The 26,684-nt window shown below is 41.3% G+C and overlaps 1 protein-coding gene across 4 annotated transcripts; it reads right to left on the reverse strand.

Moving 5' to 3' along the window:
- Positions 1-25,259, reverse strand: LOC144044344 (TSC22 domain family protein 2-like). Of its 4 annotated transcripts, none has more exons than XM_077558687.1 (5): positions 25,170-25,259; positions 22,876-25,081; positions 10,765-10,839; positions 1,554-1,605; positions 1-738 (listed from the first exon to the last, which is right to left on the reverse strand). In XM_077558687.1, exons 2-5 carry the CDS (start codon positions 24,555-24,557, stop codon positions 379-381), a joined length of 2,169 nt encoding a protein of 722 aa, XP_077414813.1. In that variant the 5' UTR covers positions 24,558-25,081; positions 25,170-25,259; the 3' UTR covers positions 1-378. The 4 variants fall into 4 exon arrangements, with proteins under 4 accessions (XP_077414813.1, XP_077414816.1, XP_077414814.1 ...); XM_077558690.1 differs by having other exon boundaries at positions 22,876-23,200; positions 23,285-25,249; XM_077558688.1 differs by having other exon boundaries at positions 22,876-24,594; positions 24,710-25,248.
- Positions 25,260-26,684: the final 1,425 nt, after the last annotated feature.

A 26,684-nucleotide genomic window follows, 5' to 3' on the forward strand; every position in this document is an offset into this window, starting at 1 on the left:
TTTCCGCAGATCTCAGTTTATTTTTGTGCTCGGCCACACCCTAAGATGCCACAAGATGGCACCAAAGCCCTGGTTAATAGGAAAGCACATTACTCACAAAAATTTGGTGAGATTCGGCATTTGGGGGAAAATTCGGGGTTAAGCCTAAAACAGCGATGTCAACTTTGTGAACACTTTTATTAGAGGTGATATATAAAAAAAGTTTTTATTACTTTGGTGCATTTTGTATGAATCAAATAATCTGAAAGCCGTTTAATTTTAAGGGCAATAGTGAGTTTTGGGTTGGCGCCAGGGCTCCGTCCCGAGTCCACGTGAATAGCGGGGGTTGACTGTAATCGTACTGTATCTTGTGGTTGTCTACACCCGTAGCGCGTTTTTTCATGCTGAGGTGACGTTGGGTTGCTGTTGGCTTGCGTCGAGCTGAGGATGAGTCTGCGGGGCCTTCGGGTGTTGCTGCTGCTGCTGCTGGAGCGGAGGTTGCGCTTGAGATGGAAGCCCGCCTGCCAGTTGCTGGGGGGGCTGCGAGGGCTGAGGCGGCGGTGCTGTCTGCGTCGGGCCGGTGGAAGCGGCCGCCGTCTGGGCGGGAAGCTGCGAGAGCTGCTCGCTGTTGGCCAGAGATTTCAACACGGCGTTCTCCCGCTCCAGCACAGAGTTCCTCTCGAAGAGCTCTTTGATCTGCTCCTTTAAGACCTCCACCTCCTCTCGCACGGCGTACATCAGATGGCTTTTCACCAGGTCCTGACGGCAAATAGAAGACACGTCTGATATAGCAGTACCTTCATGTATAAGTTGAATTGGTTTGGTGATTAACTCATTTGCTCCCAAAAACGTATACAAATGTTCCATTCTAAATATTTAGGTCTGCGCATCAACCTTGTTCTTGAAAATGGGCAAGAGTTTACGTTGTGTTGCGTGGTGACAAAATAGGCAACTTTGCTGAACATCGAAAAAGACATTGTTATGATGCAAAAGCATCTTTTCATCACAAAAGAATATGACTTCATTCCAGTAATAATAATAATAATAATAATATACCTTTTGTACTAAAAAAAACCTATTCCTGTAGGAGTGTCAGATTTATGTGACACATCACAACCTTATCAAATCTTTTGACTGGCCCAAAGCTAAATTAGGGAGGATTATTGAAAATTACACACCAATTTATTTCACAGACCCCTGGAAGAATGGGAACCCTATTTTGAGAACAACTGCCTTAAAGTTCAAAATTAAAAATAATTCCATCCAGATTGACTGCTGGGTATTGGTCTAAACTTCCTTGATAAAATATAACGAACGTTACTAATGAATTCTCTGAATTATACAAAATGAATTCAGTTATTTTATTTTATGTATAGTTAGATGTGTGAATCTCTCTGAATAATCTGAAACACTTTTTGGATGCCAGTGTCATATGCCATCTTGCGAAGGGGTTGCCATATCTTGGAAGAAGCTCAACGTAGTTGACATCAGACACAAAACATTTCGCAATTTATCATTATTACAGAATACGTGTGCTACAAAACTTCAATATCACTTATAAAGCGAGTACTCACCATGGCCTGCTCTATTTTATTATCAATGGCAACAATATTGGTTCCAGAGGCACTGAAACAGAGGAGAAAAGAAAACCGGTCAATTTTGATGTACAAAACAGAAATAGTAAAGACAAATAATGAATGAAATGTAAAAAAAGAGAAAAGAGCATCTGTGGATTCCAATCATTTTCACACGCTCATATTACTAATCTGGGTCAAATTATACTCCCAAACAAATGTGGGTCAAGTTTTAAACAGAAACTCAGATTAGGTTAATGCTAATAAGGCACATTCCCATTTTACCGTGACAGCCAAACCAACCCAACAAGTTCAAAGCAATTTCCAAACACCCGAGCATTTGAAGCCATTAGGTTGGCAGTTGTGCAGTCAGCATTTCATTTACCTGCAAGGTGGACGAGAGGAGAGCAGAGGGCTCGTCCCTCCCCGGGCCGGGCCGGCGGGACAGCATGGGACCTTGTAGGAAAATCTACACGGCATGCTTTGTCTGCCGGCACCGACCGCTTCGTGGGCAGTTGGGGAAAAGAGGGGCACGGTGGTGGACGGGAGGTATTCAGTGGTGCTAAGCGTGACCGCATTTAGAATAAAGAAATATGAACCCACCACGAACGAAGGGTGGCGCCTCGTCGCCGTATAGAAAGCTCGATACTTTGTAGTAACTTTTTACACCACATACCCCCTAAAAAAAAGTAATAGCATCATGACTTAATCAATCAATGTTATTTTATTCATTCTTAAAAGAAAAAATACAATAAAAAGCAATATTCAAGTTCAAAGTAAAGCAAAAGAATGAAAGGGGACAGGAAGAAGTCAAACTTGTTTTGTCTGCCCCTTACATTACTTACATTAAAATACAGAACTCACTGTTCAAAAATAAGAGAGGTTTTATTCCCGGAAACTACATTTATTGTAACCGACTAGACGGAGTTTGAACATGAACAGTTAAGCCTAAAAAAAACTCCAACACTAGCCTTTTGCCACAACCTCGTGATTTTGATCCAGAAAATCAACCATTCAGCAAGTAAATACCCTTTAAAGAATTGGCCAAAATAAATACAAATAATCAAATTAAGGACTTAACTGTACATCAAGTTGATTTTGACAGAAATTTTGTTTGAACAAACTTTTTTTTTTTCCATTGGAAAAAATCCTTGACTCCTGATGGACCTTGACTGCCCTCTACTGGCCAGAAAGAGAACAGTAAAACTGCATGTTGCTGTTGGTTGACAGGACAATTAAAATGAAAAACATTTCTGCTGCCTAGTGAATTTGGGATTTTTTTTTGCTGCATATAAAATTTGCATGAAGCTGCTACCACTAATTTCCAACCGCCTCTGGCAACTAAAACCTCTGACATCATAAAAAAAGATATTTGACCAGAGCTGCGCTAAGTTAGGTGTCATATTAATTGCTATTGTGGTATTAGGTCGCAGCCTCAGTGTGAACTTAGCTAAATCACAAACACCACAAATATGTGGGAATCTTTTTCTTTGCTTTTTTGATATTCAAAAAAGTAAATAATGGCTCTTTTGTAACAAAGCACCTCTGATTTCTCAAAAATATATTCAGGCAACATTAGTTAAAGATGCATTGTGGAGTTAAAAATGTAAAAAAATAATAATTCTACATCATGCATGCCAAAATGAGTATAAAGAGTGACTGCGCCTATCAGCTTGTATCTTCTCTTCAGTGTGGAGTGTCTGTGGGGTGTTCTGGGGTGGGGAGGGGTGAGGTAGTGGAGGGTGACGTCATGCTTGTCCCCGCAGACATTTAGTGTTAGCGTACGGCACAATTGGGGTACATACTGTACTTGCGATTTGAGGCTAGTGGATTTTTGTTTTTCGAACCTCAAATCCATCCATTTTCTTAACCGCTTATTCCTCCCAAGGCCTGCGGGAGTGCTGGAGCCTATCCCAGCTGGCTTCGGGCAATAGTACAATAGTACACCCTGAATTGGTCGAACAGTTTCGAACCTATCCATGATTATTCAATTAAAAATCCACTCACCATTTTCGTGCATATTCCTCCTTTTAGCGCGATTATCTTGAATTTTGTTGCCAAGAAGGTATGCTGTTTGGACAGGCCTTGCACTGACTGTACAATATAGTGCTTTGCTGCCATCTTGTAGCATTTATAGGTAATTATAAATATGACTTCATTATTGTTCATGCCAGGGCTTAGGCCCTATCGATCACAAATAGCGGGGAACACGTATTCATGCTCATGTCTCAATTTACTTACAAATTTGTACGGTGTGAATTCTGGGCCTATTGAGTTCAACACTCAACGCTATTTAAATGTTCAATCTGTCACCTACATACTAGATAGGTGAACAAAGATTCATGATGTGTAGTCAATAATTTTAAAGTATAAAGTTAAATTAGATTGCTGTATTTCCCGCGGCACACCTGAATAGCGGATAGTTGGCAATAACCGGTCAAATAAAAATGTCCATTTGGCCTATGTAGCAGCAGAATTTCTCTTCAGTTTAACGGTCTAATACCATTACAAAAAATCAAGTCAAGCTTAAAAAAAATACCATTTTGGATTCAGTTCGCAGCACCGAGGTAGGTAAAAAAGAAACCCATTACTTCAAAAACACCCAATTATTCTCCCTTTCAGGACAAGATGTTCAGTTCCTTAATTTTATGGGAGTGAGGTCAGAAAAGGCTTTCAGAAGACCATAGTCAAGAGGCTGCACAGAGGGTGCTACACCGTACACGATGCTCCCCTGTCCAACTGTCACAACTCTTATGACTTCATTGCAGATGACTGTGCCAAGTCATTGCAATGTGGAAAAGGCAAAAGTGGCGAGCGAGACATTCAGTGACTCTCAACCTAAAGAGAGAGGCACACACACCTCATATAATTCACATGCAGGAATGTACAATATAGGAGCCACATGTCACTAACTATGGGTGAAGGGGGGGGGGGGGGCAGTATATACGATTTTCACAAGTGCTTAATATGCTTCAGAAATATATAGTGTATAATGTTATGTTTTTATGTTGTATTCCTTTCAGACAATAAGGAATATGCCTGTGAGCATCGTGCTATTGTCTGTCGGCACCGTTGGTCTTAAGGGGTTATAACATCGCAACATCGATGTTAGTTATCTTTTCCTATGGCATTTTTCATCATGCATTTAAATTCTCTGAACTGAACTTCGTAAAATAACCCCCCCAAAAATCTGAACAGATGGTGCATCAATTGGATTGAATTGAGAATATACTTCAAACATTGCCATCGCAGCGGAAAAAATTTACCTCCGAGGAGCATTGTAGAATAACTTTGGCTACTAACAGTTCTTTTAAAGTTTTTTATTCTGAGTGCCAATTTTTTATTTTTTTTAACCTGAAATATCTGATGACATTTAAACACAGTCAAGAAATACTGACCAACTGTTGTGGTTGTTTTTCCTGACAAATGAAACCAGTTCCCTCTCATAAGGAGTTTCATGATAATGCCACGTAACACAACAGCTCTGTGAGGCATAAATCACAGCATACTGCAGGTACACAGCAGCTGATAGCTGGAACTGCTCAAACATTGACTTCAGCCCAAACTCACAGGCCAAAAACGTTTTATGTGAACAAGAATACGAGGCAGATTAAAATCGGTATGAAACGATTCAATTGCATTGCCTTTAAAATAATTAGGTGTGTGATTGAAAATCTATTTGAAGCAAGGCGGGGGTGGCCATCAAGCCAAACGCATATTAAGACAGCATCTGGAACTCAGAGTTGAACTTCCAGGAGTAGCTGGCACAAGGCAAAGACTTTTGAAGCAACAATGTGAATGACTTGTGTTTTGTAGAGCGAAAGAGAGTAAACGCCCGAGAGAGCTTGGCCAGACTCTCCTTGACACACATGAACTTGTTTAAAACTACAGATCTCATGTCAAACTAACAAAGAGCTTGTTTGAGTGGCTGACTTTCAAAACAAAACTCACAGTGTAACTCACTGGGTCGGGCACAGGGTACAAAGTAAACAGCGGGCATGTATGCGAGGTCAAGCACCCACAAGGGGCTACTAGGATAAGAGACTGCTAATGAGGAAGTGAACTTTCCCTGCAGTTGATTACGCACAAGCAACACCTCTCCTATAACAGGCATCTGTGGAGTTTATTTTCCCTAGATCTATCAATTAAAAATCCTACAAGAAAGAGTCGTGGGTATATGGGAGCAAAACCTAGCCTTGGAAACCAGACTCATATCGCTGGAACAGAGTCTGGTCACTGTTGGAATCAAGCCAATTTCTGAGGCGGGGAAAACCTAACCAAACGGACAGTGACGAGATCCAATCAGCGATGAGCGGACATGACGTCATAAAAGCGAGACAACATGTGTGGAAGAGTAGTAAACACATAAACGTACATATAAAAACTGTAACGGTTATGGAGTAAATTCAACATGCCTACCCGAATAGAAAAAGTAGTTAAATGACATATGTTGCTGTAAAACCTTTTCTTTCTTTTTTTTTTGTGTGTAAATTCCGGTTCCCAAGAGTGACGTTGCTCATGAAGAATACCGGTAGATATTAAATAAAAAATACTTTGAAATAATCGCCTTAGTGTTCCTCATTGCTCGTACATCAAAATGTGTAAATGGTTGTCGCGCTTCTAGTGCTGTCACTATCGAATACTTTTAGAATCGATTAACCCATCAATTATTCAATCGATTAATCACCTAATGGTATTCATTTTAATTTTGCATTCAAGTGCATTACAAAAACAGTTGTTTTTTTTTGCAGATAAATGTTTATTAACCTGTGAATGGTCTTATTTTGACTAAACACAGAAGATAATCAGTCTTCTCTGATGAAGCACTACAGAAATCAGTGAACAATTATTGTTGATATGCTGAAATCAGAGGTTTAGGACCATTTTAAATAAATAAATAAAATGGCTCCAAACAATTACTCGATTATTAAAATAGTTGTCAATTAATTTGATAGTTGATTGTCGATTAATCAATTTGTTTTGACAGCTCTAAGCGCTTCAGACGATGCCATGTTTATCCTGCCAAAGATGACATCTACTAAGACCCTTTGCCTAAAGGGGAATTGGAGTGAAGACTATTGTGAAGGAAAGAACAATGAAAGAGGAAGTGGGTGTGCTTAAAAATAAAAAGGAAAAAAATCCACTACCGGGAACCTGTGCCAAACTGACAGACAGGATACCCAAATGGATGCTTTTTATTTTTTACAACTACCGCTGTGCATCAGAAATAGTTGCACTGAAGGCCAATAGGTCAGACATGAAATAAGAACCATAGAAATGCAGCAGTGCAGATGACTCAAACATAAGAGGAAACCCTTGTAAAAACACCTGGGAATATTGCGTTCAATACAATTGCTGTTCTATTATTAGCAGAGAGTAAATTCCTTATAGAAAGAAATGTTAGGACTGCTCTTTGGTCCCATGAGAACCTCATGCGTATCCGATGTCATCCATAATGGATGGACCAAACCACTGTAATTAAAGGTCATTGTCAACATTGAGGGCAAACATCTTCCATAGAGACTGTACAACGTGGCCCTGAACAGGACAAATTAACATACAATGAAGTACAACATGCGGGGGGGGGGGATTAAAAGAAAGCGGATAAAGACGTTATGTGCCCATGTGATACAGTTCATGCTAATAGTATAAATGTATATTGTGTATATTTGTGGGACAGCTTCATTTCCTCTTGCTCAAGTATGGAGGACATTTGTTTGCAGCTTGCATGATGTGAGGAGGTGCATGAGACCAGCAAGAAAAGGGTGTCGATCTGGTTCATGGTGGAGGTAAAGGAATATATTAAACATATTGCAATGTCTTTAGCATTTGCGGCACTATGACATCAGTGCAGCTCTTGCCTGTTCATAATCCTCCATAAACAGCAAGCAGACTGCCAATAGATGAATATTTGGATATATATGAAAGAAAGGTGCATGCATGTTGTTAGGATGTCCTCAATATGCTTGCTATTCACATTAATACTCTTGTTACATAACTTTTCAATTTTATAAATACATTTTTTTAGGATGACTTTCATACCAGTTCAGGAATTTAGATGGAAACTAGCCTCCTTATGGCTGTGTTTATTAATGCGCATCGTCTCACCGTACAACACATGAGTGTGTACAAATGTATACAGTATGATAAACGCTTTCACTGGGAGCAAGAAGTATGTGCTCTAGTGAGTGACATCTGAGTTGGCATTGATAAAAATGATAGACGAAAGATTTTGCGCAATCTTACTCATGTATATTTCTAATGTGACTGTAAACGATATACTACTTACTAGTTTATCAGACAGAAGCAGAGTGCTGCGCCAAACTTGGCTCAAGATGAGCATTTGGTCAAGAAGTTAAAGGTTGAGCTTATCTGGAAACCGACAAAAACAAAATGAGGGATCCCAAACAACAACCCGAACTGCACAGAGAATAATAAAATTCATTCATGCCACATGAGTGATCATATGACCAGGAGGGTTATAAAGGGTTTGAGCAGCTTGCTTACTGGGAAGTGAAACTTGATTCGAATGCTAAAAGTAGATGAGCGTTTTACACGTCACTAGTCAGGGTTGCTTCCTAAACTAATCTGCTCTCAATCATATTGTGGATGCCAGCTTGTTGTGGAAACGACTTGGCAAAATGCATACCAAAACATAGTGAAAATAATAACTACAGCTGTTCAAGAGAGTCATACCTTTGATCAGGTTGGATTTGGAGACAATTTACTCATAGGAAATAATGGAAATAGAAATACTGGTGATGTACAGGGGTCTTTGACATAAAACTTTGTATTAACCTATACAAGAACCATTTAAACCAGTTTTTGTCCTGCGTTCAAATTCAAAATTGTGCGGCGGCGGCTGCCTCCAGTTCTTTTTGTGCCGCCGCCAGCCATAGCAATTGATACCTCTCAACTTAGGGTGACCAACCGTCCATGTATGTCAATGTTGAAATTTGAATTTATCTTGCAAATGAACTGAATACATTTTTTCATTAATTTTCATATTCAAAAATTGGAGCTAAGCCCCGCAAAATCAATACTGGATCTAATAATAACAATAAAAAAATTAATGAGAGTTTGGCACGATTACTGTCAACCATAACCACGTCAACAAAAATAAGGCAAAGCCAAGGACTTGTAGGTCCATCTGTGTGCGTAGCTCACAAAAAGTCCCCCCCATTGCCTTCATGACTCCCAGACTATCAGAAACCACAAAACCCCTAAACACGCATGGTTGCTTTTTCGTTGTTAACCCTCTTCTGCTCAACACTTTGAAACAAGACTTTTCTCAACGCTGCCAGAACTAAGATGTTAAATGACGCGTGGGGGGGGGGGGGGGGGGGAAGAAACGCAACCGCCACATGGGTCTGATTTACTTCTATTACTTTGAATTAAAACACAATGGAAGAAATCAAGCAAGGAAGGTATCAAGATCTTGGTAAATAATGTGTGTCTTAAACGTATTCTGGGGAAGGGGATTAATAAACCTTGGCTTCATCCCGTCAACTCTTTTTCTTTCCGGATGCTGTAATGAAGTTGTTGGAAGCTGTCATAATAAGAATGCCGAAAGAAAAAAATAATTTAAATTATTTTATTTTTTAATTATGTGGAATGAATTACAATGCAATAATAGCTTACAGCTGTTTTTCAGTGTTGCAACAAGCCAACAGAAGTCAGGTTTCTATCCAATTCTTTAGAATTTTTTAAGCGAATTTACTGAAAATGCGCAAAACGGACATGCGACTTCCTAAAATTGAGAGTAGACTCAACCGCTGTAGGTGGCATGGTATGGGGGTAGATGCCACGGATTTCCGACTTCCGGGTTTCACACATCACCGCCGTTTCCGTCCTTTGCTGGCCGCGTTTCAACACTCACACCCCCACCCCTGCGCCCCCCAACCACGCGCTCCAGCTTTCTGAAAGGCTTCGGACAACTGAGACAGACACTACACACTCGCACCAGTCGACGGGAACAGGAAACAGAAGGCCACAAAGGTGGAAGCGCAAGTACTTTGACGCTGCCCACACGTCGCAAACAGGAACCAGAAACAAAGATGATGTGTGAAAACCCGGAAGTCGGAAGTCCTGCCTGTGATCCACCAGTAATTTAAAAGCAGAAGAAGACCAGGAAGCGACTGTGCCATGCAATGACGTTGTATGAGTGTTCTTTTGTAATTCTTGATTAACTGTAGCGTTTCTTTGCGGTTTTCCATCTAAAATAGCATTAATATTCACTTCTTTAATTAATTCCAAAAATATTTCTGTTTCGTCATTCCCCGAACATACCTTACTTTATCGTCCGACATTGCTTTGGGGCTACAAACGTACATGTGACATAATATCCGGTCTTGCCAGCGGTTATTTGCAAAACCTGTTAACAAAATTTGCATTTTCCTTTTTTCGATACGCTTCAAAATCCACCCCCTCTAAGCGTAAAAACTTTTTGGGGAATTGTGGACTCTTTTTCGAATTTCTAGCGTTTCCATTCAGTTTTAATTGTGCATTTCTTTGAAATTCGAATAAAAATGGGTGGATGGAAACCCAACTAGTGTTGCTGATTAATTGTAAAGAAATATAATTTCATGTCATATGAGTAGGGAAGTTGCAATTGTCAGATGCTCAGGGTATTCTGTGCAGGTTGTTCAGGTGAAGCAGTCACAAGTTGTCCTGCCACAACTTTCACATCTTCTCATACACTGAACGTTGATCGTTCAGCCCCCAAACCAGATTGAACGGTATCATTTGTAGGTAGTGGTTTGGGTTTGGAATACATCTGCTGAGAGATGTTTTTGCTGTTATGTTGGTGAAGCGCTGTGCTCTGTTCATTATTGTTATTAACAATGCAGATTCATTTACATTTGCATTGGGAGAATTTACCAATCAAATACTTGTCCCACATTACTTTAAGGTATATTTTCCTAAAATGTTTCCTATCAACTTTGAAGCGCAATCAACTTTAGAGGTATCGCTGTACAACAGCAACAGTGTGTCAGAGAAAGTGTAAGAGGAAAAGTGAGAATATTGGAGAGAGAGACAAAGATGTCATTGAGAAGTCTATTGGGCAATTCCACTCTTGCTGCCAAGCTCTTCCAAAATCATTTCATGCATGTGGCGAACAGCAAAGCTCTGGGCTACCCAACGAACACTGCACACACATTGTGGCACTCTTGCAAGGCCCCGGTCAGTCCATTCCAGTATAGTACTGTACCTATTACTGTGGGCCTTTGAGTCCCTTAATCTGCTGCCAGACTGGAAGGCCTGGTAGAAAGCCTTGGAGGGGTTCCTGTGTCAGCCAGATTCAGGAAAAGGGGAAAGAAAAAGAAATAAGGACAGTTGAAACAGGGAAACAAGACGACTGTGTCATCGCAAATAAGGTTCTTAGAAATGGCAATGCAATTCAACTGCTTGGTCTATTATGTGACTTTGGAGAAAATACTTTACATGTCATTAAACAAAAATTGGATTTGGATTAGGTACAAAGTAAGAAAAAGTTCCATCGACTTTTTTTTTTTTTAAGATGTTCATCACTAGTAAAGCTTGACTGAAGAACTTTAACCTCAATTGCAAAATGTTCAATTGATGAAGGTAGTACCAGTAACCCAATAATAATAATAATAAACTGTTATGTACTGTAACTCTCAGATAAGCAAAATTTATGAGGTCATCTTTGGCTCGTGCACATCACAGTATAATGTTTATTTGTCCTGCGATTGGCCGGCAACCAGTACCCCGCCTACAGCCCAAAGACAGCTGTAATAGGTTCAAACACAACCACTACCCTCGTGAGGATAAGCGGTTCAGATAATGAATGGATGGATGGTTGTTTATTGTGTACCTATAGATATTCCTGATGTTTGGCTACAAGAACACTGTGTCCTGCAGTAATGCCGGATGTGCGCTGGAAAAGGGAAATCCCCACACTGACCCATCGCCCGCAAGAGAAAGTGGACACACATCAGCTCAACACATACGCACATCACACACAGGAATAAGGAGTTGATTTACAGCATGTGTGGAAGCACAAACACAAGGCTCTTTTCCTAGAAACCTAACACACACACTCTCTTCCTCACATTACCTCATGACTAAACACGCTCACAAACCTCCCCCTATACTTCTGCACACTTTTACTTTGTGGGCAACTATGCTTAAGACCCACACACGTATGTGCAATACCACGCCGCACCCCCGAGACAAACTTTCCCTTCACATCTTAAATAAACCCTAGAGCTCAGAAAAAGCCAGCAATGGGCTGAAATGATCAAGGTCAGATGACTTACAATGAGTCACGGTCCCTTCTTTCCAAGCAACAAACAATACATGAAACTAGGGGTGGGACAATACAGGTAATCAACGGCATGATCCGTGCCTTGATTTCTGGGCCACAGTTTGGTACATACTTGGTACGTGCCTCTCATTCCTTGGCTAATTGCATACACGTGACACTATAATGATATAAATATTGTTTACCAACACACATATGTCCCAAAAAAACACAAACAAACAAAAAAAAGACAAAAACACAAAAATATAATAATTTAAAAAAAACACTACTTGGGTAACAGTTGGAATAAGCGTGGGTAGATTGGTCATACTTGCACCCCACTCCGCAGGCGTGACCAATCGTCCCATGCTTTATAACCCAACTGTTAAATTTAGTTTGGGAATTAGGAAGCGTTGCTGAAACATGCGTGGCAGGGCACAACATAATGCGAGTCATGTGAAAGTGTTTTCATTATGTGACCAAGCCACACATCTTTGACCACAGAGATTTGAATGAAACTGCCGTGTCTTCATATTTTTCAAACCCATCACTTATATTAGTGGATTTACTCAACTGAACTGCGTACGTGAGCTGCACTTTGAAACTGGATACTGTTACAACTGTGAGTGTGTGAACATGCAACAGGCACACATAGCGACAATGTAAAGTGAATTGCAAAACTGAAAAACTTTTGTCCATAAGGGTGTATTGTAGCGTCCAGGGTGTACCGAATCGTCCCATCTGTACCTGAAATCAACTTGAGGAATATAAAGATAATCTTGCTTTCAATTTTGTTAATTCAAGAAACGAAAGTGAATAAGATTTACTCGTTTTCTGACTACTGTACTTTTTTCCAGAAGCAACAAACCTACAGTGACACATAAACAATAGCCGCTTCAGCTAGGCTCTGCCCCAAAGCAAATATTACAACCGGCAAAAGATGAAAATAACCCTCAGCTGCATTTGCCTTCCTGCTTTTCAGGAGCATGTGTGCAAGGAAAAACAAAGGTTTAATCTGAGGAGAAAAAATATAATATATTCAATGGCCACAATATTAGATACACTACCAAAATCTGACAACAGCCAATACACAAGGTTTGTACAGGAAGATAACCCTCCTTTTTTCTTTCTTTTTTTTCCTAATAAAAAACATCACCGCGCAAAATATAATGGTAGAAGTCAATTTTGGGCAAACATTTGTTTTTCTTTGGAGGCCTCAATCACACCTCTGCTGGCATCACCTACACCAGGGGTAGGCAACCCTGGTCCTCAAGAGCCGCAATCCTGCGTGTTTTAGATGTCTCGAGGATCGCCATCAGGTTTCTCCAGAGCTTGCTGATTAGCTGATCATTTGAATCACCTGTGTAGGAGGAGGGAGTCATCTAAAACACGCAGGACTGTTTCTCTCGAGGTCCAGGGTTGCCTACACCTTCAGATGACAGATCACGCAATTATAAAACAAATTCAATTAGCAATAAATCTCAGTTCAATTGTTTTGTGTTTTATGTAGAAAATAAATAAAACAAGACCTAGGTTATTATTTTAGGAAGACGATATGTGGTTTACATTTTCACGTGGGAAAGTCAATTACTCTTCTTTTTTTGCTGTGTCCCTACACCCAACGACGAACACATTTAGAAAACTTACAAATCCTAGACATCTAGTCAAGGCTTCAAAACCTTCAAGAATTGAGGCCATTTAAAGTTAGAGTGTAGATGGATATTTGGATGGACAGGTAGAGTAATCGGGACGGGATGCAAGGGGTGCAGGTGGGCTAGGGGAGGGATTAAATGGAGTGTTGAAAGCTCCCACTGCCGGTACTCACGAGGCTTCGCGTCCATAGCAACATCCATTCACTTGCCACTGAGAAGAAGTAGGTCAAACTTATTTGAATTGGTTTGGTTGCCTTTTTTTAGTTTCTTGCAAAGGATCATCTGGATTCTAGCAAAAAGGGCATGGGAAATCCCAGGCTACCAACTATTCATTGTCACATTTACACAGTCCACTTCCAAGGGGAATTCTCTGAAGATGTGACAAACAAGAAGTTACACTCCAGCTAACTGGTGAGCACAGGACGCATTCCAACAGAAAGCAAGAACTAAAAATATGAAGTCATTAAGACAAAAGAAGGATGAAATGAGAGCATGAGACTAAATACTGACCGACAGAATATTGGGTTGGGTTGGATCATAAATTAAATCAGTCTGTTTTTGCTACAGCAGAAACTAGCTTGAGTGCTATGCATTTAAGTTGGACAAACAGATCAAATCAAGTGAAAAGTCTCATGAAACTTTCAAGCCACTTCAATACGGCACTCTTTAATTTAAACCAGATAAAAACTATATTCTCAGCACAGTACACTATATTGCCTTGTTTAAAGCACAGGAATCGACTACACATTCAGGCTGGGAGTGTATTACCGCATTTCTACCACTAGAGCCGGGAGCACTACTGCGCTTTTCTACCTTTAAAGCCTGGAAAGTGGGTGTCATTTTGTTTTGTTTTTCAACCAATTCTCGGTCTTATAGCCGATGAAATGCATCAGAATATACACGTGAGGGTGACGTGCACTTCGTAGCATTTCCTGGAATTATTTTTTCAAGCATTCATGGCTGATGCAGATTTGCAGGAGTTATGAAACAAATTACGGTAGTGATGGACGACGCGGACTTTGAATCAGTGGAACCAGTCGCCAATGATATATTGTTAAGCCATGTGTTTGTAGACAATGAGGATGTTGAATATTTCGACAGCTTTGAAACGGAGTGGAGGACGAATGACCACTCAATTCCTCGAGGTTATTACAACGGCGCCCCCGTGTTGAAGGTAAATATATCCCCAGATGCTACACCGTTGTTAAATTTTTTCTAGGTGTGTCAGGCGATTAAAATTTGTAATCGTAATTAATTGCATGGCTTCAATAGTTAAGTCACGAATACAACTTGACCCCAGTCAACACAAATATATACATAATATAAATTTGTGTCTGCTGCGTTGTGACTGGAATTCCCCCAGTAGAGGCTTTCCGAGTAAGAGGCCGTCATTAATCGCGCATTTAAAAAATGGTGACGTTAAAGGAACTTTAAATGAACGCACTAATTTATGGCACCCCTATTTTTTACTGAAGAACTCTGAACGCACCTTTGTATTAAAACCATATTTATAAACATATTTACGGTGACCTGAGCCAACACACTCAGGCTAGAGCAAAAATGTCAGTGGCCACACGTGCCTGCGCAAGAGATGAAAACTTTTATTGGGCTATTTAGCACTAGGGGTGTTAGAAAAAATCTATTCGGCAATATATTGCGATATTACAGCGCACAATTTTCGAATCGATTCAATATGTGGCCGAATCGATTTTTAAACATCAATTTTTTTATGGGGATATTCAACGAAACGTCTTACTTAGGGTTAGGATTTACACATTAAACATGGAAGAATGTTATATTAATGGAACATTAAGCCTTAATATTTGATTTCAGTGCTGTTCAAACATGAAACAGACTGCAACCTGAATTTTCATACAAATCTTACAGTGTACATGTACAAGTTTACTGATTAGTATTTTCTAAATTTGAGTAAAAAAAAAAATTGCAATAATCAATTTATAGATTAGCATTGAGATTAATCGGTATTGAATCGAATCATTACCGTTGAATCGTGACACGAATCGAATCGCCAGGTACTAGGCAATTCCCACCCCTATTTAGCACTATGGGACTCACATATATTTGTTTTTAAATCATCAAACTTCACACAAGGAAATAAAATCTAACAATGAACAATATAATGTACAAAAATAATGTGTGAAATGTCTGCATTATTCACACATTAATTAAGGATGGGCGAGTACCGATACCAGGTATCGGGCGGTACCAGACATATTTCATGGTCTCGGTACTCGCGATGGTTATCGATACTAGTATCGGTCCTGCTCTTGTGGCCGTTTTTGGGTTAGGAACTAACGGCTTAAATGGTTATTTTTGCATTTATTGACCGCCACATGTACCTCAAGTACTAAAAATCCGAGGGGGTTTTCCTGCCTAGAGTACTCCTTTATTTAAGGCTGTAGTGTAGAGGATGCACGGCTACTTTTAATTTAGCCACTTATATCACCAACGCAAGGGAATGAAGAAGAAGCGGATGTTATTTTATTCAAGCAGCGGGAACGAAGGAATTAAAGACAAATCGAAGGGGCGCACGGAATGCGGAATGTGGCGACGACGAACATGGTTTCCGTAGGTGTAACTGCGGAAAGATCATTACCGGACAGAGCGAGCGCCAGCGGCGAACGAGGGTGCGGCCGACTCGCGGGAGCCCAGCCGGCCCAAAGCTGTGGGATGACCGGCAGTGGCGCTTGCGGCGAGCAGGTGGCCGAGAGGCCGACCATCCGCGGGGGCTATCTGTGACTCAGTGTATGGCTTTAAAAAGTGGGGCCTGGCCTGGTGAGTTACATGGGAGTCAGCGAATGAGAGTGCACTTCAGATTTGGCTGTTGTGATCTTAGGTAAGGGGCTGGCGCTTAACTGGTGTCATCCTTTAGCACATAGGTGTCAAACTCTGGTCCTCAAGGGCCGCAGTCCTGCAGGTTTTGGAGGTTTCCCTCTTCCAACACAAGCTGATTCCAATCATCGTTAACAGGCTTATGCAGAGCTTGCTGATGAGCTGATCATATATCAGCCTGTTGGACAACGGAAACATCCAAAAGACTGCGGCCCTCCAGGACCAGAGTTTGACACCTATGCTTTAGCCAGTCTAAGTGCTAATTCAATGCTTGGGTTGGGCGTCAATTGGGACCGCAGTAGCTTGTGTATCCAGCGTTTTATTAGCCTGGCAGCTCACTAGGCTTTCCTTGCTCCTTGCCCTCCATTATCTATCCCAGGCGGAATTTTGTCCACCCCTGACCGCCGGGTTTAGCAAGTTTTCTGGTATGAATGTACTTTTTACGTATTTGGTTTGTTACTGTTGATTGAACATGCACCAGCAGCAATGTCACCTGACCAGTTGTTGGGCATTACAGTACATTCTTAATGGCTAACACTGAGACCTTGCGATGGTGATCGTAAGCATGCTGCTTTGCAGTACACACATTGCACTTTATCTTCTGTAAAATTTTCCAAATTTTTGACATTTTCTATCTTTCCCGCATGATTTCCGCCATCGCCTATTTCTACACAGAGTGGTGCGTAAGTCTCTAGTAACATTAGTCTCTTTGGGAAAATCTCAGAAATTTTTGTGATGCAATTAGTCCCACCTGCCTTTCTTAGTTTAATTGTTAGTTATTTGTCAATTTAACATTGATTTAATTGCTTATATTCTTACAATGGAGTCACAATACACATACATGGACAATAATGGCCCTTTTCCACTACAGAGTTGTTACTCGCCATGTCACAGTTGTACTCGCTTATTGTTTCCAGTTCCACTGTCATAGTGAGACACTGCACGCACTGTTAAAATCCACAATGCCCACTTTGCAAATGCAATCTATTTTTTCCCTAGTTACGCTGGCCAATAGACTTATGCCAAATTTTACATTTTATACAGTCATTTTAAGTAGAGATTTAGAGTACAGATAAAGCACATCCATAGAGGGGGCAATATACATGAAGGTCTTGAAAAAGAAGAGCACTTTCAAAAAATATTGCCTAAAGCCTAGTGATCTAAGAGCACGGCTAATAAGGCTTTTCATTTGAGTTTGTGCTTCTGCTCGTGTTATTTTGTTTTAACGCATTTTAAGTGAATTGTCGCGGGTTTAGGTGCTTGCTTGCATTGATAGAACGAAATTTTCAGCAACATGATTTTACGAGTCCCTCCTGCAGGTGAAGACATGGGAAAAGGGGATTTAGCTTGAAGTTTAGGAGTCTAGGGAGATTTTAGCAGATGGAATTTTAGATCAGATACTGTGTGTATTTTGTATAAAGCTTACCCAGGATCAGTATGCCACTGTGTCAGGCCACTAACTACCTTAGTTGAGATAATAAACGGCCGAGTAAAAAAAATTGTCACGGCCGCCAAAAATGGCCCCAAATTGCACTTTTTCTGTTTTGGACTGTTAGACTTATCCCCGAAATAACCAGACAGAAACAGGATGATGTGATAATGCAAGAAAAAACATGAGACCAGCACATGAATTGAGTTGAAATTTTTGAGGTGTTGAAATGTATAAATTTGCACCTTTTTTTTTTTTTTACTAATTTAAACTTCTTAACTAATTTAATTTTAAAAAAATTCATCCAAAAGGAACTTGTATAATTATAGTGTTAATATTCTTAATTTGTTTTTTAATTTTAAACATTTTCTTGTTTTGTACCAAAAAATAAATGATAGTCCTACAGCACAATGCACATGCTGCACTCCAACTTCAAGCTTTTGCTAACATAAATATATATTACTATAAATTATTTTTGGTCCAAATTGAACTTACATAATTATAGTGCTTCTATTTTATTTAATTGATCTTAATATTTTGATTTAATAGTTTTGTACCAAAAAAATAAATAATAATTTGCATAATCATGATATCAATTATTGCCAAAATAATCATAATTATTATTTTTGCCATAATCGAGCAGCCCTAGTGTGAGAAAGCCGGAGTACTACGAGGCAGACTTAAACCCTAAAACTCAGACTTGTGAGGGAGACGTGCTAACCAGTCAGCTGCCCACATCAAACTCATCTATTGGTAATCAAAACACTGCCTTGACTTGTCAAGTCTCTTATGTCATTTGAATTCACCCCCGCCCCTCCAAGACACAAATTGTTTATGCAAATCACTCTACAAAAACTGAGGCAAACCCAGGATTATGTTATTACAATGTTGCATGTTGTTTTACAACTTGGGTTGCCAAAACCATATGGGAAACATTAAAGCAGCGTGAATCATATTCCAACTATGCAAGCTGCATCTTGGTTCTCATGCCTTCGGTATGTCTGCTGTTTAGTCTGAAGGACTGCGGTGGCAATGTGAAGGAGGTTATATTATCTACAGTGCTCAGTTACTTAAACTGTGTTATCATCATCAAAAGAGTGCGAGCCTTGCTATTTAAAACATTCTATGTCATCAACATGAATCAAGCTGGAAGGTAAAGGGTGTTTGCTATAAAGTGAGGTTTGTGTTACATGGCAGTAGAAAAATAAATAGTGTAGAGGAAATGTGGGAATAGAGCAGAGGATGACTGAAGCATAGCTCAAATGCCTGTGGAAATAGCGCACAACAAGTTTCCCTCTTCAGCTTCCTCGAGCTCTTTGGAGTACAACACAGTTACTGCAGAAAAGGAATTCAGCACCTCATCTGCACATCGACTGTCACAGCTCGTCTGTCAAGCGCTCGTCCGCACGCACAAAGCCCTGACTACACCGATAACACAACAGCCAGCTGTTACATATTACTGGTAGATGCAGCACATAGATTTTAGCATTTCACGAGGGCCCTAAAAGGGAATGTATAGAAAATGTATGCAACAAGTGCAGTTGGTCGGCACACCCCGCTGAGAGAGCTCTTATCAGCAAAATAGTATCATAGTGGAAAGAGCGCTGCTTCATGTCCATGTCTGATAGGGCTTTGCTGAGGTAAGGGACCCCTGCTCTTATCAGTTAGGAAGCTGGGTCTTCTCTAAGAAAAGCACAATTTGGAGGGAAAAAAGGGGCTTTACAATGTAAACTGCACACAATAAATGGTGCTTACACACTGCACTTGGTTTTCGCGGCGCCAACCACAAAGTAGGGCCCAAAGATGACGGCGGCATAGCGCAAGCTTGCCCTTATTTGGCGCTGGCAAACAGGAAGAAAACTGCTGCGTAAAGTAGCAGATAGCTTGACAATACAGCATACAGTTAAACTTATGAGCGCATGTGGTGAGAAAAGGCTTAATGCCCATAAAATCCAAAATGCTGTAGCAATTGTTTTGATATTTTCAGAGGTTGAAGTTGACACGAGTAGAAATGTGCATGTGGATTTTGGTGCTGATTCATAGCATTTTTCTGTCACTTAGCAACATTAAGCTTTTTGTGCTCATAAGCACAACTGTATATTTGTCACCATTGCAACAAAAAGCCCTGGCTTTACAAAGACACAAGAGGGAGGAGACAAGCAGCAGCTAAATGGAGGGTGTGAGTTCATCCAATTGTAATGGCACGGCAGAATCTGGGGGAGTTTAGGCGCATCTGAAAGCTACAGCTTTATGAAGGCCGCTTTGAGTTGCACTTTAGGCTGAGCATAGAGCAGTTTGCTTTTTACCTTTTTACTGTAATTATGGATTCCTCCATCAAACTGCTGGATAGTGAGCTTGACAACTACTGTATGCACTATCAAGTACAAGGTGAAGAGATGCACCAGCTTTTACCTGATTAGCAAAGCACTGATTTAAAAGGTACGATTTGTAACAATTTATTTGGGTGACAACATGATCAATTTAAAAGTCCACCATGATGCGTATGGTGTGGGTAAGAAGTATCTATGTATTATGTATCCCCCAAATCATTACAGATTCCCTGTGTAAACAGAGCACCACTGCTTAACTATTATTTCAGCCGGTACTGTACAACTACAGTATGTACTTTTTACACACACAAAAAGGCAGCTCAGATGACTAATGATTTTTCCAACTAAAAACAGGATTAGGGAAGAAATGTGGGCGTATGGTGTTCATTTTCTTTTCTTTTCCTTTTTTTAAATGGGGGCAATATGTCAATCTTTTGAGCCATCTCATTCTCTAGGCATAAAAATTAATTTTGGTTGCATCTAGGTTAGGGTCAGTGATCATTTTTTTTCTATATTCAAAGTGCATGTCTTTCTTGTTTACATTTCTTTTGGTAAACTTAGTCAGTGAGTAGAGGAAGTGATAGTTGTCTTCTACACATGCACTACATTTATTTTTTTTTAGTACAAGCGAGAAACATCTGACATATTTGCTTCCTTTTAGCACTTCCTCCGAAACACTGTTATCCTCTGCACATCTCATTGACACTCCGGGAAGTCCCTGCAGGTTTTTTTGGGGGGTTTTTTTAACTTTGAGAAAATGGTGGCGTATAGAGCCAACCCACACAAGAGGAACATTTACATACCCGAAGTCAGTATGACGGTGCCTTTGAGACTTCCCCATTTCACCGAAAACAGTTTAGACATTCCTTTCAAGTCCATTCTGACTGTATTAAATAGATGTGCATGTTATGCTGTTAGAAATGGATATTGGTCCAGCTCTTAAACTGTTTATTATAAATTAACTGCCAAATACTTTATATGAGCTGGCTGACAGAGCGACCATTTTTGGCTGATGTTAACATTTAATGAGCATGCGGTGGACGTTCACTTAGCATCAAGATTCAGCTAAGAAGCTAACAACGTACCTTTTAACTAATATATTTTGATTCTCCAAAAGGTTTTTATAATCGTTATTTTACTGTGACAGAGTGGACATGTTAAGCTCAACAGCGTCCAATTACACGCATGATATAATGGATTGGAAATTATGAAACATTAAGGGTATATATTTACGGTTTCAGTCTCCATTGAAGGAAGACAAAATGCTGGTTGTAATGTCACTGAGCTTCTGGCAATTAACTACCACATATAGAGATCCGGACGTTGACGTCACACGTCCCAAAATGGGCGTTAACGCAGCCATTTTGGCAGCATAGAAAACATATCTGCCACTTTGAGTAAACGCAAACGCCACACTTTAACAATGATTGATAGCTTTTGTGGACCAGCTGCCACAACGAGAAGAGACAAAAGCATTGAGCATTCTCCAGGCTACCAAAAGAGGAACTAATGTGTAGCCAATGGATCACAGCAGCCATAAAAAGGGTGAAAAGACGGAGGATTGCTTGTGTAGAGATCATTTCATATCAGGCGAATCAATTACTGAATCAGTTGTGTTGATGTAGCTGATTGTATAGTTATTAAATGAAGGCAAAAGAAGTGATCGGGCACTTTGTACATGGTGGCTGAATCAGCAGATGCTGTTACCACACGCAAAATGTGGGGGAAATAATCTGTTTCGTTCATTTGTGCTGCTACGGTTTAATAGATATTACACAGTTGATTTTAATAACTGACCAACACCATAAAGAAGACTTTTTACGGCATAAATGACAGCAGCCGCGGCCCAATTAGCAGGTGCTAAGTTGCTAACGTACCTAAATAACACTTGCGTGAAATGCTAACTTTGATGGCATTTTGACCACACAAAGGGGAAATAAATCTGGATTGTACAAACTTGCAAAGCCTTTGTATCATCAGATTTGAAAGCACTCACCGGTGTTAGAGAAGAGGTAATTCCACGTAGCAGCGTCGCCAAATTGAAAAAAAAAAAGCACTCCTAATACCTAATCCAACCTGTCTACTTCGTGCATGTATATCATGTACTTTTCATCAAAGTGACTGTCAATGCTCGTGATAGTCACGTGACGTCCGGGTCTCTATTGACAGGGTGGACATGTGTAAAATATTCAATATGACTACAAAAATAGAATATACATGATCAATTCAACTTATTTTATGAAATAACTGGTGGGGGCAGTAAAATCCGGGAAAAAAAGATTCTGTTACCACTTAACAAACATGTTTAAGTTAACATAGCACTGTATGGTTCATGGTGCCAAAGTCAGGTACAGCCAATGGATGGGGGGGGGAAGGCATAACATAAGAAGGAAACACATTTTAAGAGACTTGACTAGTTCAGAGTGTACGCTGCCACTCGCCCAAAAAGGCTCCAGGTTGCCCGCGGCCCTAAACACCCCTCGCCCCGATCAGCAGTACAGAGAATAGCTGAATGGTTGGATTATTGTACTCGTATGTGTGCAAATGTTTGGCCACTGATAAAAAGATGTACAAGTTTCATTATTCTGCTCCATTTTTATGATGACCGAAGGATTCTGATAAGGATATCAAAAGGCACTTCCATAGTGATACTGCCCCACTTGTTACAACAATTCTGCAACAGAATGGTCTTGATGATGTAAATCTCACCACGGACGTGAGCTTTCTAACAACCCACAATTTGCGATGTATGACAGACAAAAAAGTACACAGCAAGAAAATAGTATGTTACCTCTCCTCATCCCCGTCGACAGGTATGTGGATTCCAAACAGACTGTTGACAGTTGGAGCAGCGAGCTGCAGGCTCTCGGGCATGAGGGGCTTCACCAGATCCTTCCCAAACGACTGTGCATTGACAACCCCCTCTGATTTCCTTACACCCCCTCCCTCTACCTGTCCAAATCCGGCTGCGAGGAAACTGTGACCCGCCAACGCCCCTGCTGTTTTGCCTTGGCTCATCTGACCTGTAGTCAAACTAGCGGCTGTCACCTTTGGCACGGCTGTGGTGGAGGCACTGGGCACAGCAGTGGGCACAGCGGGGGGCACGCTGGAGCTTGCTGCAGTGACAGGCACATTTAGTACACTAGGGGATCCGGGGTGGACGCCGTGGGGTTTGGGCTGTGCAGTGACGGCATACTGACCATGAGTCGCTCCACCAACCAATCCGGGGCCTGCGACACTTCCCATTCCACTGGTCTGGCTCAGAGCCGTCTGTCCGGGGATTACTGATCCACCGCCAGCGACGTCCCCAAAATGACCGGGAGCAGGAACTCCTGTCGATCCCTGGGGCATAGCCGGAGAGGTTGCTTGTCCCATCGTCTGTGGCCCTGCGGGCTGACCAGACACTGACAGTGACTGACCGGTAGCAAGGCCAGACTGCTGTTGATAGAATTCTGTCTGGTTCTGGCCAGGTAGGTGGTGTCCCACAGGAAGTTGGTAAGCTTGTGTCTGGGCTGACGGAGGCAAGCTGGGGGACTTCTGCATGTGAGGCAATCCATTGCCAACACTCTGTGGCGCGGCGGGCTGGACGCTTGCCACCGCGGGCTGGACCGGGACAGATGTGGACTTGCTACTGGTAAGCGCAATCTGCGGGCCAGACCCGCTGACAACATGTTGCCGAGTGATTAAGTTCTGCTGTGCCGACGTCTCCGCTGGGTGCATACGGTTGACATCCGGTAAAGCACCGGAAACCTGATTTGTGTGCGTTATCAGGGTAATCACAGAGCCGCCGGTCTGCCCCAACCCACTGTCTCTGTCTGCAGCAGCCTCGGGCATCGCGCTGGCGTCTCGCCTCATGCCCTCAACAGTGCGATTCACTACAGAACCATCTGACTCTTTCTCGTAAAACTCTGTACACATCCACCGGCCTCTTCGGAAGGGTTCTCCAGTACCGTGGTCAAGTTTGATTACCCTGAAACGGGAAGTACAAGTCCCTGTGGAGGAGGCAGGGGCAGGAGCACCTGGACTGGGCACTGTAGCGGGTTGGGATACATTTACGGACACGATAACAGGCCCGGGACTGGATGATGGGGCAGTCTGTTGCTGTGTGCCGACAGTCGTACAGCCAATTCCTGCTGGCTGCTGAACCGGACCAGACACCGGCGCTTTCCGAAACTCCCCCAAGGGATTGACTGACAGCACAGAGAAGTGAGGTAAGTGTGACTGCGCCACGACTCCTGTCGCCTCTGGCTCTCCAGCATTATTTAGTACTTCTTCTGACGAACTCCTGTCACACGCCGGCTCATACTCAGTCCGAGACATGTCGTACATCTCCGACGACACATCCTCGGCGCGGGACTCATCCGGGTCCTCAAGGCTCTCCGTGTCATCCGCGGTCCCGATGGCAGCCACCTGGGCCTGAGTCACACTTGTGATCTGGAAACAGCTCTTCTTCTTGGCCGGCATTTTCGACATAGTGGCGAGCTGATTCCTCACCTCTAATGTCTATATCCTGCTCCACCAAAAAAGGAGAGGGTGACAATTACTCAGCAGGCAAACTTACGTCCTGTCCATCAGGCGGTGTTGTGGTTCTCTGGGGTAAAAAAATTACTAAAGAGTTACTTAACAGCACACGACGATATATTTCAGGATTAGGAGGAACTGAGGTGCATCTGCGCCATCTCTTTCACGTCTGCGGATACCATTCACGAAGCAGACGGCGTCCAAACACTGGACGGAGATGTCTCAAGTCCGGGGCGGGCGGCCGGCCTGCCTTGCCTGCTAGTGTCCCCCGGTCGGTGCCGCTGTCGCCGAGTGTGTTCCACCGCTTCGGGAGGGAGCTCTAGAGGACTGAGGAGGGCCCCGCAGCCCTCGCAAAAAGCTAGCGAGTCAAGCCAACTGGCTGCCGCACACTCCCCCCTACGTCGGAACAAGTAAGCGAGACATCTTCTCCAAAGCACTCTCACCACGTAATGTCCACTCACTTCACCGTAAGCGAACTACGGTCGAGGGAAGGGGGGAAACAACGTCTCAGAGTGTCACTATTTCAAAATAAAGAGGATATAACGACGAGAGCCACACTGTTACCTTCCTCACTCGGTGACAAGATGGCTATGTTCGTATGTTGTATGCTACCACGTTGCATGATGGGTAGACTAGTGCGGTTGGTGTTGCCTTCAATGACCAGCTGAAAAGTCGGACACCTTAGTGGCGCACATGTGAACGGTATACCTAGTCTTTATTTGAGAACGGAGGTGGCAAACTCGTGAGACAGAACAAACCGTGGTTAGATTTGCATGTTTTCATAATGTGGTTGTTTATGTTTCATGTATTCATGTCAAACGAGTCAGGGTGCCCATACTTGACTTGGAGTACGGAGTAGTCTGTGCTCTGCGGTACTCACATAAGCCTTATACTGCCCCAAGTGGCTAAAATATAGGTTATTTAAAAATACAGTAGAAATAAATAAATAAACTACAGTATCTGAAAAATATATTAAACAGTTTTATAAAATATAATATAGTGCCATTTGACCCTCTCTAATGATTATTATTATTTCTAGTGTGATTATAATACATTAATTTCAACAAATAAACCATTTTATGTTCATGTCAATTTATTTTTAAATGTTATTATTTACAATACATGTAAGTATGCAATTATGATTAGCTGAATGAATAAAGGTTTGTTACTTTATTTAACTGTCATAGAAAATACATTTATTTAAATATAATAAGGTCAAAATCATTCTATTTTATTTCATTATTTCTAATTTAATTTAAAATAATAATAATCAAAAAATGTTAAGTACATGTAAAGTAGTTTGATGAATTAGGGGAATTATTTAATAATGAGATAAATAAATTTAATTAATTGACCAAATATTCAGTAAAACTAGTTTTAGAACATGTTAATTTTACTAATTTTAGAAATTGTATTATTCTCAATACATCAAATAACCCATGTTTATTTAGATAAAGGAATTTAAATGAATAAAGTTTTTTTTTTTTTTAAGAAAAGAAAGTTAAAATAACAAAATAACAGTAATACAGAATTAACCATTTTGTTATACTATGGTTAATATAACTGTAAGTAATCATTCCATTATCTAATATAATAAAAACATGTCAAAATTGTTTATTGATGTTTTATAGGAGCCACCAAGCTCACAGCACCAAATGACCTGGCTGCCATCCTCTCATTTCACAGAAAGATGTTTATTGCATAATTTTCATTAGTCCTATAATTCACATTCAGCTCATCCATCCACCCATTTTCTTAACCGCTTATTTCTCACAAGGCTCGCGGGAGTGCTGGAGCATATCCCAGCTGGCTTCGGATAGTGGGCGGGGTACACCCCGAACTGGTTGCCAGCCAATCCAGGGCACACAGAAACGAACAACCACTCACTCAATCACACCTAGGGACAATTTAGAGTGTTCAATTAACCTGCTGTGCATGTTTTTTGGAATGTGGGAAGAAAACGAAGAACCCGAAGAAACTCCCCGCAGGCACGGATAGATCATGCAAACTCCACCCAGGAAGGCCAAAGCCCGGACTCGATCTCACGTCTTGAGCACCGGGAGGCGGACGTGTTAACGG

This window comes from Vanacampus margaritifer, chromosome 2, assembly GCF_051991255.1.
Source record: "Vanacampus margaritifer isolate UIUO_Vmar chromosome 2, RoL_Vmar_1.0, whole genome shotgun sequence".
In the NCBI taxonomy this organism is placed as follows: Eukaryota; Metazoa; Chordata; class Actinopteri; order Syngnathiformes; family Syngnathidae; genus Vanacampus; species Vanacampus margaritifer.

Bases quoted from the DNA above. Each gene is read 5' to 3' on its own strand.
- LOC144044344 (XM_077558687.1), bottom strand. From the start codon at position 24,557: ATGTCGAAAATGCCGGCCAAGAAGAAGAGCTGTTTCCAGATCACAAGT. The intron at 1,606-10,764 runs GTACAGTACTAT...CCTCTGTTTCAG, and splicing joins TCAAAGGCCCACAGTAATAG to TGCCTCTGGAACCAATATTG. The intron at 739-1,553 runs GTGAGTACTCGC...ATTTGCCGTCAG, and splicing joins ATAAAATAGAGCAGGCCATG to GACCTGGTGAAAAGCCATCT.